The sequence below is a fragment of the Zosterops lateralis genome, assembly GCF_965231275.1.
Source record: "Zosterops lateralis genome assembly, chromosome: 26".
Lineage (NCBI taxonomy): Eukaryota > Metazoa > Chordata > Aves > Passeriformes > Zosteropidae > Zosterops > Zosterops lateralis.
In genome coordinates this window covers 5,157,668-5,173,136 of record NC_139786.1, presented here as the reverse complement: position 1 = coordinate 5,173,136, position 15,469 = coordinate 5,157,668, and the positions used below count along the sequence as shown (strand labels likewise).

General features: G+C 52.4%; 1 protein-coding gene across 1 annotated transcript; it reads left to right on the top strand.

The window, feature by feature from the left end:
• The first annotated feature begins 1,822 nt into the window (after positions 1-1,822).
• CAMK1G (calcium/calmodulin dependent protein kinase IG) lies at positions 1,823-15,441 on the top strand. The gene is made up of 13 exons (XM_083878429.1): positions 1,823-1,890; positions 5,144-5,420; positions 7,007-7,135; positions 7,402-7,476; positions 8,112-8,250; positions 8,713-8,836; positions 9,329-9,404; positions 9,905-10,017; positions 11,298-11,376; positions 12,111-12,198; positions 12,957-13,504; positions 13,907-14,023; positions 15,010-15,441. Exons 2-12 carry the CDS (start codon positions 5,329-5,331, stop codon positions 13,998-14,000), a joined length of 1,557 nt encoding a protein of 518 aa, XP_083734555.1. The 5' UTR covers positions 1,823-1,890; positions 5,144-5,328; the 3' UTR covers positions 14,001-14,023; positions 15,010-15,441.
• The last annotated feature ends 28 nt before the right edge of the window (positions 15,442-15,469 follow it).

Sequence of the window (15,469 nt, the reverse complement as noted above, 5' to 3'; positions counted from 1 at the left end):
TTTTTCCTGCTCCAGCTGCTGGCCATCCCCAGCAGGGCCCTGCTGCCGTGGGGCTCTGGCTGTGGATTTGTGACACGTTTACAGGGAGTTCTGCAAGAGCAAGGCCAGGTGTGGGCACCCAGCACTGTCACTGTCACTGTCACCTCCCCTGCCAACAGCCCCAGGGCTGGAGCCCGGGCAGAGCTTCCCCTGCTCCTCAGCCCTGCCTTGAACTCCCCCAAACCATCCCAGGATGGCTATGAAACCCCTGGTAAACCCCCCAAAACCCCTATTAAACCCCTAATAAACCCCAAAAACTCCCCCAATAAACCCCCAACATACTTCTCTAATGAGGCCCCCAAAACCCTCCCTAATAAACCCCTCTGATAAAGCCACCAATAAATCTCCCAACCCCCCCAATAAATCTCCTAATAAACCCCAATAAACTCCCCTAATAAGCCCCCCTAATAAACACCCCCAAAAATCCCCTAATAAACCCTCCCAATAAACCCCCCAATAAACCTCCCAAAGCCCCCGTAATAAACCCTCCAGTAAACTCCCCTAATAAACCCAAATAAACCCCCCTAGTAAACCTCTCTAGTAACCTCCCCAATAAACTCCCCCCTAATAAATCCCTCTAATAAGCCAAATAAACCCCACAAGAGCCCCCTAATCAAGCCTCTCCCACCCCTCTGACCCTGGGGTCTCCCCCAGCAGTGGGGCTGGCTCCCCCTCACTCCACAGGTAGGGCCTTACAGCGGATTTCCAGGGAAAATCCATGGAAATTCCACCAAAACCTCACACTAGGGGAAACCTGCACATTCAATCCCAAATCCAGGAGTCCTGACCAAAATATCCCCATGGAATTCCCAGAGATGGAGCCCGAGCAGCAAAGAAAGGAACAACACCAAGGAGCCTCTGCCTTGGAACCAAGGGACTGAGGGGAAAAATGCTGAGAAAAAGAATGTGATTTCCAAGTATTGCCTCGCAGCTGATTTATCCCCAACATAAAACTAAACTTCACAATGATGTGGACTTTTTTCCATGCATTATTCTAGATGGCAGTGTAAATCAACTGAGGACGCAGTCAGTAAAGTTGTTATTGCCAGCTCTAAAACACCCCGCACTGTAGAAAAGACTCAAAGAATTATTAATATTTCCTCTATTCATATGGAGCAGGCACTCACAGGGAGGTTCTGAAAGTCAAAACGGAGCCATTGTGTGGGGTAAAATAGCCCGAATTTGGGGCATGGAGATTAACCTCTGCTCAGTGAGTGTTCTCCGTGGGTTTGAGCCGTTTAAAGAGGGAGAGGAGGGAGAGGAGCATCCCCTGAGGCATTTAAAGAGGGATAGGACCATCCCCATAGCCGTTTAAAGAGGGAGAGGAGCATCCCCTGAGCTGTTTAAAGGGGGAGAGGAGCATCCCTTGAACCGTTTAAAGAGGGAGAGGAGCATCCCCTGAGCTGTTTAAAGGGGGAGAGGAGCATCCCTTGAACCGTTTAAAGAGGGAGAGGAGCATCCCCTGAGCCGTTTGAGGAGGGAGAGGAGCATCCCCTGGCAGTGCTGGAGCTGCTGCTGGGGGAGCCTGTCCCAGAGCAGCCCCACAGAGCCCCCAGCTCCATCCCGAGCGGAACGGGGCGGTTTCCAAAGCCCGAGGAGTGGTTTGAGGAAGGCAGATCCCATTTGCATCGCGCCCGGGGATGGATGAGCAGCAGCGGCGAGGAGAGGAGCTGTGCTGCACACCCAGCTCCATCCCTGCCGGCACCCGGGACCCCCAGCCCCGCTGCATCAGCCCTCGGTGACTCCCTCCATCTCCTCCTCCTCCTCCTCCTCCTCGTGGGGCTCTAATCCCCGCAGAGCCGGAGCCAGGCGCCAGCACCAACAGGAGTTGCTTTGTCTGTGCTGACTTGGGTAAGCGAAATATTCTTTCCTCACGAGCCATTTGCTGCTGCTGCTCCTGCAGGGAAGCAGGTGGGACCCCCGCTCACCTGCTTTGCTTTTAAATGGGTTTTATGCGGTGACAGGGAAATGCCAGAGGGGTTCTCCCCTCCGGCACTCGTGTTGTGTCCAGCGATTTCATGGAAAGCTGTCTCTGACATTTTACGTCCAACGGGTTTTAGGGAATCTGGGATGTTTATGAGGAAAATGGAGATCTTGCAAGTGTTCCCCAAGTTGCCTGGGAATGGATGGCGTGGTGGGGGGAATATGGGAGCTTTGACGTGGGTTTGTTTTTAATGGCGAGCTCGTGGTTTCAGTTTCTTGTTCTTTTGTCCCTGGCACAGGGAGGCTGCCCTGGCATTCCATTCATTCATTCATCCGTCCATTCACATGCAGATTTGCTTGCTTTGCTGTATTTCTTTTTTAAAATCAAAGCCCTTTCAATTATTCTCCTTTTTTTTTCCCCTATAAACTTCTAATTCCAAAGGCAACCCCCCAAAGCCGCCTGCCTGTTCCCCCTGCACATGGAAGTTTGTCACGAGAGCATTAATCATGACTTACAATCATCCTGCTAATGCAGAGCATCCATTCAGGAGCAGGGGCTGCCTGCAGATGGATTTGTTGCTGCGAGATGTGGAAGCAGAACAAATTTCCTCAGGAAAGATTTGAGCAAGGTCACAATAACATCCCCTGCACTCCGAGCAGTGCAGGATCAGACAGAGCAGAGCACTTGGTTGGCTCAGGCTGTCGGAGAGCCCAAAGGCCAGACATTAATATCAAACTTGTTTATTATCTTCTATCTACAATATAAACTCAGCTGAAGCCCTGCGTGCTGCTGTATTTGTTCTGCTGGGGAAGCTGCACAAATAGAAGCCGTGTTGTTGTGCTCTTCATCCTCAGCTCCAGAGGTTCTCACCTGCTTTAGTTAATGAGCTTTTCAACCTCATTATGCAACCGTGGCACACCGGGGGGCGGCACTGCCAGGAGTGAACGGGCAAAAGGGCACCACAGCCCCTGCTCGGGATCAGGGGTTAAAATAATGGGAATTCCAGGTGCCCCCTGTGTGCATCCCACTGCTGGGGCTGGGAGCTGTCCCCAGGCACACCTGGAGTGGAGCTGGCAGGGGAAGGAGGGCAGGACAGGGGTGGGAGGGTGCAGAGGGACACAGAGCAGGGCAGGAAAAGCTGCCAGTCCCAGCACCAGGAGTTTGCCCAACTTCTGACACGTTCTCACTCCTGTGGGAGGTTTCTCCAGCTGAGTGAGTCCATCCATAAACCAGGTTTGGGGGAAAACATTGGGAAAGGTGAAGGCACTGGGAAGGGCACAGGGCGCCCAGAGCAGCTGTGGCTGCCCCTGGATCCCTGACAGTGCCCAAAGCCAGGCTGGAGCAGCCTGGGACAGTGGGAGGTGTCCCTGCCATGGCAGGGGTGGCAATGGGTGAGCTTTAAGGTCCCTTTAACCCAAACCATTCTGGGGTTTTGGGACTGTTGCACCAGAGCTCGAATAAATAAGGAAAGGCAAAGAGCAAATCCATCAAGCATTGCATTGTGACCAGCTGCTGAGGAGTGCAACAGGTGATTTAAGCAGAGTGAGAGACAAAGGTGAGCTCCCAGAGACTCAGGGGATTCTCATTCTCCTGATCCCATAATCGTGGCTGGACTGAGGCCACTGTGTCCTGCACCAAGCCCTTGGCAAACTCTTCCCCTGGTACCAAAAGAGGAAAATCCATGGGGAAGGATGTGATCCAACAGGAGCAAAGGGGGCAAGTCCCATCCCTGAGCACCTCTGGAAACACAGGATGGTTTGGGTTAGAAGGAACCTCAAAGATCCTTCCCTTCCACCCCCCTGCCATGTGCAGCTTTATATCTGAGGAACTCAAACTTTCCATTATTTTGCTCTCAGAGCAGCAACTCCCGTTCCTCACAGGAAATGACTTTGCTGGTGATGGCACAGAGGAGCTGAGAAAGCAGGAAATCAAATCCCTGTTAGGGGGTGAGGGCTGCTGTCCCCAGCACTGCCCACAGCCAGGGACAGCAGGAGCAGCTCTGGGACCAGCAGGGGATTCACAGGAGAACATGAGACCACCTTCCCTCGGGAGCAAAATCCCCTTTAAAAGAGGGAACTTGTTGAATTCACAAGGGATTAAACATAAAAATACTCCAGGAATGGAGCTGAGATGAGCCAGGACTGGCCAAATTTAACCCTTGACTGGGCCAAATTCTCAGAAGTGAGTGTGCATCACCCCAGTGGTGGGGACAGTCACCTCTGCCCAGTGCAGGAGAGTTTCTCTGCCCTGTTCCCTCTGTCCCATGGAGCTGCTCCCAACCAGGACGTGCTTCAGCACAGGAGCCCAAAATGCCACTTGTCCCCAGGGCCAGCCTGACCTACTTGGATTATTTTTTTTTTCCTCTTTTTTCACCTCATATTCTCTGGTTGACATCAGCCTGGGAGAGGAATGGAGAGTTCCTCTCAGCTCTCCCTGTCACTCAGCACCACCCTGCCAGGTCTGATATTTATTTCAAGTGGTTAAAATCCACCTGCCATCACCAGCTGGATGTCTCTGTCTAATTCTCTTCCTGTGATATTCCAGATCTGCAGATTTGGGATGGGCAGATGACTGCAAAGAAAAAACAATTAATTAGGGACTTAAAATAATTGGCAGAAAGGCTTCTACTGATTGATCAGCATCTCTGTGAATGAATTCCCTGATTTCAAACAGCACGACAAGGCTGGGTTCTGGAAGGAGCTGTATTTCTAGGAGCTTTCAGGCATCAGAAACCAGAAAGTAAATAAAGGTCAAGTTCACCAGGCCTTTGGTGATTTTATGGACTGAAGCCTTCAACTGTTTACAATTGAGTCAATTTTGGTTCCAATAACGTTAAATTAACCTTTAAAAATTGTGTCAAGGAGCTGAAAACCCTGCAAACGTGCTAATTAGGGAGATAAAGTAGGTTCAGTAGGAATCCAATATCTAAGCTGTCTCTCATGAAAAAAGACCTTTCAGCTTTTTCTCTGCTTTAATACTTCTGCCTTTTCCAAAGGGATAAAAAACGCATGAAAACCTTTTGCTTTGTCTTCTGCAGGCTCAGCTGTGTCCCACGGCCTTTGGCTCTGGGGAGGGGGATGCTGCACACACCCAGGGATGCTCCCCATGCCCCTGCTGCCCAGGATCACTTTTATATCTATTTTATATCTATTTTTATATCTATTTTTCCCTTGTCTCCAGGTTCCCTTCTCACCTTCCAGCGTCCCTCCACTCATTACGAGTGCTGAGGGGTTTGTGGAGCATTTCACACCTCCCAGACCTAATTCTGCCTGTCCCTGGGGAGCCTGGGCTGCCCACCAACCCACACCACTCCAGTGAGCTCTGCCCCTGCCCTGCCAGCGTTCCCTGCTTCCACTCTGGAGGAGATGGGGCGCAAGGAGGAGGAAGACAGCGGCTCCTGGAAGAAGCAGACCAGCAACATCCGCAAAACCTTCATCTTCATGGAGGCCCTGGGATCGTGAGTATCGCGCTGTCCCCGGGCCAGGAGCAGCCAGACCCAGCTCCCCAGACCCTCCTGGCCCTGGAAAAATGTCCCAGGGAGCCTGTTCCTCTTCCCTCTGGGACAGGGACATGGCAGGGGGTGCCCAGGGTGCTGCTGCTGCTGATCCCATTCCTGGCTCACCCTTCCCAAAGAGCCCCAGGCACAGCCCCAGGTGCCCCCTGCCCTCCCCTGCAGCCCCTCTGCCCCTCAGGGAGCCTTGCACGGGAAGGTTTTTGCCCCCCTCCTGCTGCTGCAAGGTCAGGGGCTGGCGCAGGCAGAGGAATTACAATAACAGGTTGTATATTTAGCTCAGGAACCCTGACTCAGTTGGGGAACGAAACAAAAACAAGGATGTTGGAGTTGTACAATCCTTCCCCTGTGCTGTTAACAGCTTGATTTGCCTATTCATGGGGATGAGACAACAAAACATTTCCAGGGTGGTGGGGGAGGAATTGAATTACCTCCACCAGCGAGTTCTGTCATGGACAAATTTTCTGTGACTTCCGAGCCCACGACAAAGCTCCTAAAGAAGCAGCTACTCCAAATTCTGTGCCTTATCAGCCTCAGAGATTAATTGAATTATCCAGCAGCTTTCACTAAAGGAATGAGGTTAGAAAAAGCTTTGTTCTCTCTGAGCCCACTTGTTGATTCATCATTTTTAATAAGGGGTATAATTATTATAAACTGTTTGGGACAGAGATGTAGAACAGATGCCCCAGCAGCTGATTTGTAGGTTGTTCATTTCCTACTATTGCTTTAATAGGAAAAATTAGCATTAGAAATTGGGATTTTTTTTTTTTTCCACATGTATCGCTTCAGCTCTCTGGAGAACTGAAATGAAGATCTGGGACTTAAAACCACCTCAGCGTTTTTGTCACTCACCTCCAGGGTCCACAGCACTGCCCTGCCCTGCCCTGCCCTCAGCTCCCTGCAGGGTTTTGCAGACTCAGAGCAAGTCCCATTTAATGACCCCCAATTAAGGAGCTGTGGTTTGATGAGGATTAGCGAGCACTGACCTGGCCCCGTGTCACTGTCACTGCCCCAGCCCCGTGCTCAGCTCCCCAGGACAAAGCTCTAACAGGATTGGGGTTTAGGCAGGTTATAAATACCTGCTCCTGCTGCTCAGGGTGAGCAGACACTCACTGTCACTTTGTCACCAGGGGACACAGGGAGCAGCAGCCTCTGCAGGCAGAACAATCAGAGGCTGAATTTAAACATTAACTGGGGTCCTCCTGCTGTTTTGCATTTTAGACCTGCAGAATGTTGGGTGACACCAACCCAGACTGCAGCTCCCTGCTGGGACTGTGCAGAATTAACATTTTTCTCTACAGAAAAGAAAAATTTCTATTTTCTGGGGGCTTCTATTTACATTGCAAAACCTTGCCTTGAACATCCTGTGGGGTTCTATTTACATTGAACCTTGCCTTGAACATCCTCAGTCTGGGGCTGCTCCAGGACAGGTCCAGCTTTAGAATCAGCATCCATGTAAAGTTTCCATCACGCTGCTTTCCCCTGGTATTTCTCAGCCCCCTCTGAAATGCAGCTTCTCCCCCTCTCTGCAGAGGCGCCTTCTCAGAAGTTTTCCTGGTGAAGCAGAAGAGCACTGGCAAGCTCTTTGCTCTGAAATGCATCAAGAAGTCTCCTCTCAACAGGGACAGCAGCTTGGAGAACGAAATAGCAGTGCTGAAAAAGTGAGTGTGAGGCTCCAGGGAGCGTTCCTGATGTGCTGGGTGCTTCAAATAAAGGGTCTGGTCCCCCCTCTGATGGTGCCTGGGGCTCCAAAAGGAATTGGATGGGCAGCAGTGATCCTGTGCCACACAGGGGGAGGGACAGCAGCCCCAGAACACCCAGTGAACTCTCCCTGGTGATTAAAGCAAGATGACTGTGAGGTTTTCCACCTCAGAAGCCCCTTCTGCCCTTGCCAGGATTTGTTTCTGACCCACATCTCCCTTTGCAGAATAAAGCACGAAAACATCGTGACTTTAGAAGATATTTACGAGAGCACAACCCACTTCTACCTGGTGATGCAGCTGTGAGTACCAGCAGGGCCATTTCCTTGGGGCCACAGGGGAAGGGCAGGGCAGGAGCAGGGTGATGTGTGGGATTTCAGCACGCCAGAGCCCCCCAAAGATCCATCCAAACACCCTCAGTGCCGAGGTTGGAACCACCCCAGACACTCCTCGTGTCCCCTTGGCCCAGCCCCACTCTAACAGCAACTTTCTGAACCACGGTTTGGATCTATTTATGCAAATGAATTCCTCACAGTTTAGCAGGGCAGAGACAGAAGTATTTCTAATTAAAGCTGTGCCACGCAGGATTTCTAGAAATGGAATGGGCACCGTGTCAGCAGCAGAGGAAGAGCTCTGAGCACCCGGCTGCTGCTGCTGCTTTACTGCAAATTCAGTAAAAAACAAAACCCTGAAAACACTTGTGGAGTGGAGCCTGAGCAGGGCTGGGCACCTGCAGCTCAGCCCTACCAGGGCTTGCCCACAGCCTCACCCAAAGTGCCCAGGTGTGCCAGCAATCCTCACTGGAACTGCAACCAGGAGCACCCATCAGCCTGCCACAAACTGCTGTGAGAGCACCACAAACTCAGCAGACCTGACACAAAAACTTTATGTTTTTCCCAGTCCTTTTCTCTTCCTAAGCTGCCCTCTGTCTGCGCAGGGTGTCCGGGGGAGAGCTGTTTGACAGGATCCTGGAGAGGGGCGTTTACACGGAGAAGGACGCCAGCCTGGTGATCCACCAGGTGCTGACAGCTGTGAAATACCTGCACGAGAACGGCATTGTGCACCGCGACCTGAAGGTGAGCCCTGTCCCCCTCACCTGGGGACACCTCACCTGCCCTGCCCCGCCTCCCCCTGCTCCTCTTTGTCACCCCTGCATTTCTTGCTTTCAAGTGTTTGAGTCTTTGCAGCAGCTTCTCGCGCTGCTTCATGTAAACAATATTGTATTCTTAGAATTTATCTGTATGTTTTGCATTCTTGTTCTCTGAGAGAGAATTTAACTGATGGTCATAGTGACCAATGGGGTCAGGAGGTTGTAACCTCCTTGGGCCAATCTGGGCCCTCTGTACAAAATGTATATAAGCTTTTAGAGTCAGATAATAAAGAGCCTTCCATGTTTGACCTCCTGCTGCCTGCTGTCCCCTGTGAGGGTCCGCTCCCACGTCACAACGTGTTGCCCCTCTAAGGGCAAGAGTAACATCTCTTGGCTCTTTTCCTTCCCCAAATTCCACCCTCTGACCACCCCCACCCCCTGTTCACAGCCCGAGAACCTCCTGTACCTCACCCCCGAGGAGAACTCCAAAATCATGATCACGGATTTCGGCTTGTCCAAAATGGAGCAGAACGGGATCATGTCCACGGCCTGTGGCACTCCAGGATATGTAGGTGAGCCAAGGGGCAGGAGTGGCCTTGTGCTGGTGGATTTCCTGGGGAAAAAAAAAGGTTGTGCACATCCAGGACATTGCCTGGAAGAAGGGAAAGAAATACATCAGTATGTTGGTAACAACATGGGGCTCACAGATGCACTGCACAGACCTTATAAATGGGTGTAGGGACAGAAAAAATTCAATATTTCAAAAATGCAAAGAAAAGGGTAATTTTGAGGGCAATATATTTATTGAAAAAATTATAAAAAATACTTTAACACAATGAGATTTTGTTTAATTCTCACCAGACTGCATTGGGTCTGGTTAAACCTCAGCATGCAGGCAGAGATTGCCTGTGGTTCTTTCTATATAATGGCACAAAAAAGATACGAAAAACCGCAGACCAATTCAGCTGGGAAGTGGGGCTGTCACTGCCTGAAACTCCTGCTTCTCCCAGTGCTGGATAATTCATTATCGCTCACAATTCCCCTTTGCTTTTGCTGTCCTGCAGCCCCCGAGGTGCTGGCCCAGAAGCCCTACAGCAAAGCCGTGGACTGCTGGTCCATCGGGGTCATCACCTACATCCTGTGAGTACCAGCAGCTCATCCCGCTGCTTTTCCCGGAGCTTCCCAACTCCCCCGGGGCTCTGCGGGGCGGGGGCGACCCCAGACCTCCCTTTGCCTGTGCAGCACAGCACTGAATGCCTCCTAAACGCAGAAATTAAAGGGAATCAAGAGCAGGAGGGGAGATGAAAGGAATCACATTTGCTCTGTTCTGTGCCTCATCCCATGCTTTGTTTTTTTCTCCAGATCCCTACAAATACCATTCCATCTTCCCGGGTACTTTTTGTTTCGTTTCCTCCCACACTGCTCAGCTCGGTACCAGCTGTGGCTTTGTCCCCTCGCTGCTACAGTGACGGTTTTAACTCTTTTGTGCAGCTTTGCTGATCCCCCGAGCAGAGAGGGACAGCGGAGTGGGCAGACAGCTCCCCTGTCCCTGCTGTCCCTCCTCACTGTGTGGCCTCCGGAGGAGCCTGTGCCCATTCTGGGGTGGCGCTGAAGGGTCTCTGCTCTCTGCTCTGTTCCAGGCTCTGTGGGTACCCTCCTTTCTATGAAGAGACTGAATCCAAACTCTTTGAAAAGATTAAGGAAGGTTACTACGAGTTTGAGTCTCCGTTTTGGGACGATATCTCCGAGTCAGGTGAAGCTCCGGGGCTGGGGATGCCCTCCTGCAGGCTCCCGCCCCAAATCCCCAAAGCTCCAGGGCTGGGGAGCCCCACACGCCCTCCTGCAGGCTCCCACCCCAAATCCCCAGAGCAGCCAAGCCCCTGAACCCCCTGTGCTGCCCCAGCAGGGACGGGAGGGCTGCAGCCCTGACCTGAGTCACTGACAGCAGCAAACCCTCAGATGTGGGAACGGTCAGAGGCTCCATGTCCTCAGAGCAGGGGGATGATGCCAAAGCAAAGCTGCCCTGGCAGGGAGGGGAGTGTTTGGAGCCTGCCTGGAATGCAGCACCCTCAGCTGAGGCCGTGGTTAATGTAAATCTGATTTTCACAAATTATTACTGAGCCCTGAGCGAGCTTAGATCTCCCTGGGAAGTGTCCAAGGCCGGGCTGGACGGGGCTTGGAGCCACCTGGGACAGTGGGAGATGTCCCTGCTCAGGACAGGGATCAGCTCTAAGGCTCCTTCCCACCCACACCATTCTGTGATTCTGTAAGAAGGGAGACTCTTAGGTGCTTTTTCCCCATTTTTTTCCTCTGTCCTGTCAACCACCACTTCCCCAGCCCAAGCTGCTCCCCCGTGCACAGCTCACTGCAGGCGCCATCCTCACGGCTTATTCCAACATCAATCTTTTAAACAAACAAACAGACCTGGCAGGGGGTGAGCTGGGGTTTAATAACAAACATCACAGCCCTTCCTGCAAGAAAAACGAAGGAAATAAAAAGGGCAGGGATGTAAGAGCTCTTCAGGGCAACCTCTAAATCTGCTCAGTTTGCACCTCATGGTTTTTAGAGTTGTTTTTTTAGGTGAATAATTATGCTCCAATTCACACAATCTAAGAGTGAAGCTTGGTACATCCAGAGTTGATATTTTTTCATCTGGAGCCTGTCACTATAAGAATCTTCCTTTACTGGAGTAATCACAGAATTGTTGAGGTTGGAAAAGATCTTCAAGATCAAGTCCAGCCTTTGGCTGGATCTCACCACGCCCAGCAAATCATATCACCCAGCACCATCTACTCATTTCTTGAGCCCTTCCAGGGATGGTGACTCCACCAGCCAGCCCCTTCCACTGTCTGATCACTTCCAGTGAGGGAATTTTCCCCAGTATCCAACCTGAACCTGCCCTGGTGCAGTGACACCAACCCCATCTCCTCTATGGTGTTCATCCAGCAGCATTTCCCGTGTTCTGTTGGGATCAGCTGTGGGAAGAAGGAGACAATAACCTTTTTTCTCTGCTTTTCCCCTTTTCCCAAGCAGCCAAGGACTTCATCCGACACCTGCTGGAGAAGAACCCCAGCGCCAGGTTCACTTGTGAGGAGGCCCTGAGGCACCCCTGGTGAGGCTGGGGGGCCATGGGGACTCTGCAGCCCCCAGGTCCCACTCTGTGCTCCATGTGCTCCGTGGGAGAGGGGACAGGAGAGTCCCTGGGAGCAGGAATGTCCCCAGGAGCAGGAGAGTACCCCAGGAGCAGGAGAGTGACCCCAGGAGCAGGAGTGTCCCCAGAACAGGCGTGTCCCCAGAACAGGAGTGTTCCCATGAACAGGCGTGTTCCCATGAACAGGAGTGTCCCAGGGTGCAGGAGTGTCCCTAGGTACAGAAGTGTCCCCAGGAGTGTCCCCAGGAGCAGGAGTTTCCACAGGAAAAGAACTGTCCCCAGATGAAGAGTGTCCCCAGCAGTGTCCCCAGGAACAGCAGTGTCCCCAGGAATGTCCCCAGGAACAGCAGTGTCCCCAGGAATGTCCCCAGGAGCAGCAGTGTCCCCCACCCTGTCACTAACGTCACTGCCTCCCCCTCATTGGCTCCTTCTTGTGTGCAAAGAAAGCAAAGGATGAATAATTAAAGATGCAATTTGTGCATATTTGCCTCCACAAACAGAGGCAGAGGAGAAGTCCCACCCTGAGCCTTCCCAGGCTTTGAAGTGTGTGTTTGTGTTACATTTTGTTGCTGTTTTTCCTCTGGGTTTAATTATTGCTGATTGAACGTACAAAGCAGTTCAGCGCCTCCAGAATGTGGAATGCCTTACAAATGCCATCTGCCTACGAGCCCATTTTCTCCTCTTCCCATCTGCAGGATTAATGGAAATACAGCCCTTCACCGTGACATCTACCCATCTGTCAGCGCTCAGATCCAGAAAAACTTTGCAAAGAGCAAGTGGAGGGTAAGTGGCTGCTGCTGGGAGTCCACAGCCATTTCACCAACAAACACCAGTTGCTGTCAGCCAGCACCGAGCAGGGCTTCAGCTGGGGGGGGTGAGCACCCAAAATCTGGATCCTCCAAACCTGGATCCTCCAAACCTGGATCCTCCAAACCTGGAATTGCCCACAGTCAATGTTTACAGGGTGTTTGGAGCAATATTCAAAGCAATATTCAAATATTCAATGTGGGACATTCACCACAAACATGGGGCTGCAGGGAGAGCAGAGGGCAGGGGGTCATTCCCAGCTCTTCCCCATTTTTCTTGGCTGGAAGCAGCTGTGAACCCCAAACCATCAGCAGCTCGCACTCGATGTTTATGGCAGGGATGTGTCACAGTTACAACATGAAAGAATGACACTCACTTGTCATGTTGAGAGCGAGCAGAGAAAGAGGAAGTTTATTACGATTTGGGGTTTAAATAGGATTTGGAATTTGATCAAGGATTGGAGGACGAGAGGAACACCCCTCTGGCCCCAGTGGTCAAACCAGCAGTCCATCACAGAGAGGAATACATAAACAATCTACTTTGTTTATGTTACATGCATGAGAAACTCCAGTAGAATTATGTAAACAAGATCAGAAGGCTGAAAATCAGGGTGACAGGGATGTGCCCACCCCAAACAGCCAGTGCTGACAGTGCTGTGCTGGTGTCACCTGGGTGGGGGGACAGCGTGTCCTGGCACCACCAGCTGCTCACCAGGGTTTTGTCTCCTTCCCCAGCAAGCCTTCAATGCTGCAGCCGTCGTGCACCACATGAGGAAGCTGCACATGAGCGGCCACGGGGCAGCCGAGGGCTCTGTCCCTGTCACAGACACCTCAGAGCCCCCCAGGCCCAGCAGCCCCATGGGGACCCCCCTGCCAGCAGCGCCAGGAGATGACAAGGACACAGCACAGGGGCACCCAAACCCACCCAAACCCACCGAGCCAGAGCAGGACACAGGAATGGGGGAGGAAAACCTGCCAAGCCCACCAGAGGAGGGACCCCAGCCTGGGGACAGCAGCCTGGTCCTGCCAGACACCCACAGCCCCCCAGAAATGGGACCCCAGCCTGGGGACAGCAGCCTGGTCCTGCCAGACACCCACAGCCCCCCAGAAATGGGACCCCAGCCTGGGGACAGCAGCCTGGCCCTGCCAGACACCCACAGCCCCCCGGGCAGGAGCTCCTGTGGCTGCAGCCCCTCCTGCGTGGGCCATGAGACAAAGACAAAGGAGACAAAGGCATCCTCGTGCTCCGAGACTGCGCTGCTCAAAAAGTCTTCAAAGTCCCAGTAGGTACCCAGGTCACGCCCATTAAATTCCAGCGAATTGTGTGGGAATGACCATTCCTGGAGGGAGGGGCCTGGCACAGGAGCTGTGGGCAGGTGAGGGAGAAGGGGAGGGATGAGGCAATGCTTTGTTTGGCTGGAAGCTGTGCCCAGCCCAGCTCTCTGTGTGTCCCAGCACGGGGTGAGCAGGGTGCCCAGGCTGGCTGGCACAGCTGCCCATGGGCTGGAGCACACTGCTTTTCCAGAAGAGTTATCAGTGCTTCAAGGTGCTGAGAGCCTGCAGCCAGCCTTGCTCTGCTCTCACAGCTGACGTTCTGTATGTTGACACCCCAATTCCCCTACAGAATCATCCTAAATAATTGGTATTTCTCTTCTTTCTGTTCCCTTTCACCCATCCCCAACCAGTCATTTCAAGTCAGAGGTTCTTGTCCCAGTGAAAACCAGTAAACACTCGTCTCACTGTGGCACTGGGCAAACTGGAGTTTGTTTGGTCATGTGATGGAGGCAGCCATGAGGTCAGAGGTGAGTGCCCTGCAATCCAATCATCATCTACCCTTAATTAATCCAATTAGGGCAGGCAAAGGGGAAAGGCACAAATAGCACAGTGCTTGTACAGGAAATAAACAAACCCAGGGTTTTTTTTGCAAGAGAAAAAGCCTCTCACCAAAGCACCTCTCCAGCAGTGACTCAGCTCTCAGCTCCCATCAGGGCCAGGCCACTGAATCCAACTTTTACATCACAATGAGGTTGCCCAGGAACGGGAGAGAGGAAGCCAAGCACGGGTTTATCATACCAAACTCTAGAATGATTTCAAGCTATTCACTAGGAAAAACGCTGCTGCCAGCCTGTCCCTCAGCTGGGTCAGGGCTGTCCAGCTGTGTCCCAGCTGTGGCCATGAGCAGAAGGCTGACAGGAGCTGCAGGGCCAGGCTCAGCACAGGCAGCACGTCTTTCCCAGACTTGGCCCAGCCAGGCTGGGATGTCTTTGTGAGCAGAGCCCAGAGATGCTCATTTTGTAAAGCAGAGTAAAACAATGTGAGTTTGGAGCTGTTTGACCAGAGCTTGGCTCGATCCTGTGATCATTTGCACCACTCTGTGTGTAAGCAGTGAGAAGCTTGGCTGTTGGATCATGCTCTAAGGAATGTCCCAAAGGTCAGCTCCTGCTGGCAGAGCTCTCCTCAAAAGTGACATCAAGCGAGCTCCTCTCATGTCCTGTGCCAGCCCCTGCTGATGAGGGTGGTTTGAACAGGACCGCGATGCACAAAGGATTAACAGCAGAGACAAACGCGAGTTAGAGCCACCACAGACTCCAGAGAGACCCATTCCAAGGATCAGGGCTGTGATAACCCTTTGTAAGAGCCCAAAAAGGGGATTTTGGGGAAAAAATCTTACCGTTTGTAAGAGCCCACAAAGGGATCTCACTGTCCCTCGCCCGCACCGCGCCTCATTAACAGCGCGTTCTGCAGTGAAACAAAGCCCAGTCCTCACCCTGAATTCTCTCTCTTGCAGAACCAAAAGGGCTCTTTTTTCTGCACTCCAGAGCCAGACGCCGCCAGTGCGAGCAGGAAAGGAGGCTCTGCCCCGCCGGCAGCTCTCAGAGCAGTGCCCAGCTGGGGACAGGGGCACTGCGGTGCCAGATCCAGCACTGCACGGAGCTCGGGCTGTTTCGGGATCTTTACAGCCGGGAGGAGGCCAGGGAAGGTCTGAGGCTCCTGCTCCCGCACCCAGTGTACATTATCATAGGGCATCATCGTGCTGTGAGCTTGTTTTCTGTACCTGTTTAGTTGTCGATGCACACATGCACAACAGCAACGCCACAAACCAAAGCCGTGCAGAGCTTTACTCCCGTGGCAGCTCAGTTGGTTTTACAACCCTCACCCTCTCCTCGGGCTTGGTTAGTCCCAGGCTTTGGCACTCTGGAGTTCAGCTGCTCAGCCCTCACTGCAGCTGCAACAGGAGAGAGAACCTA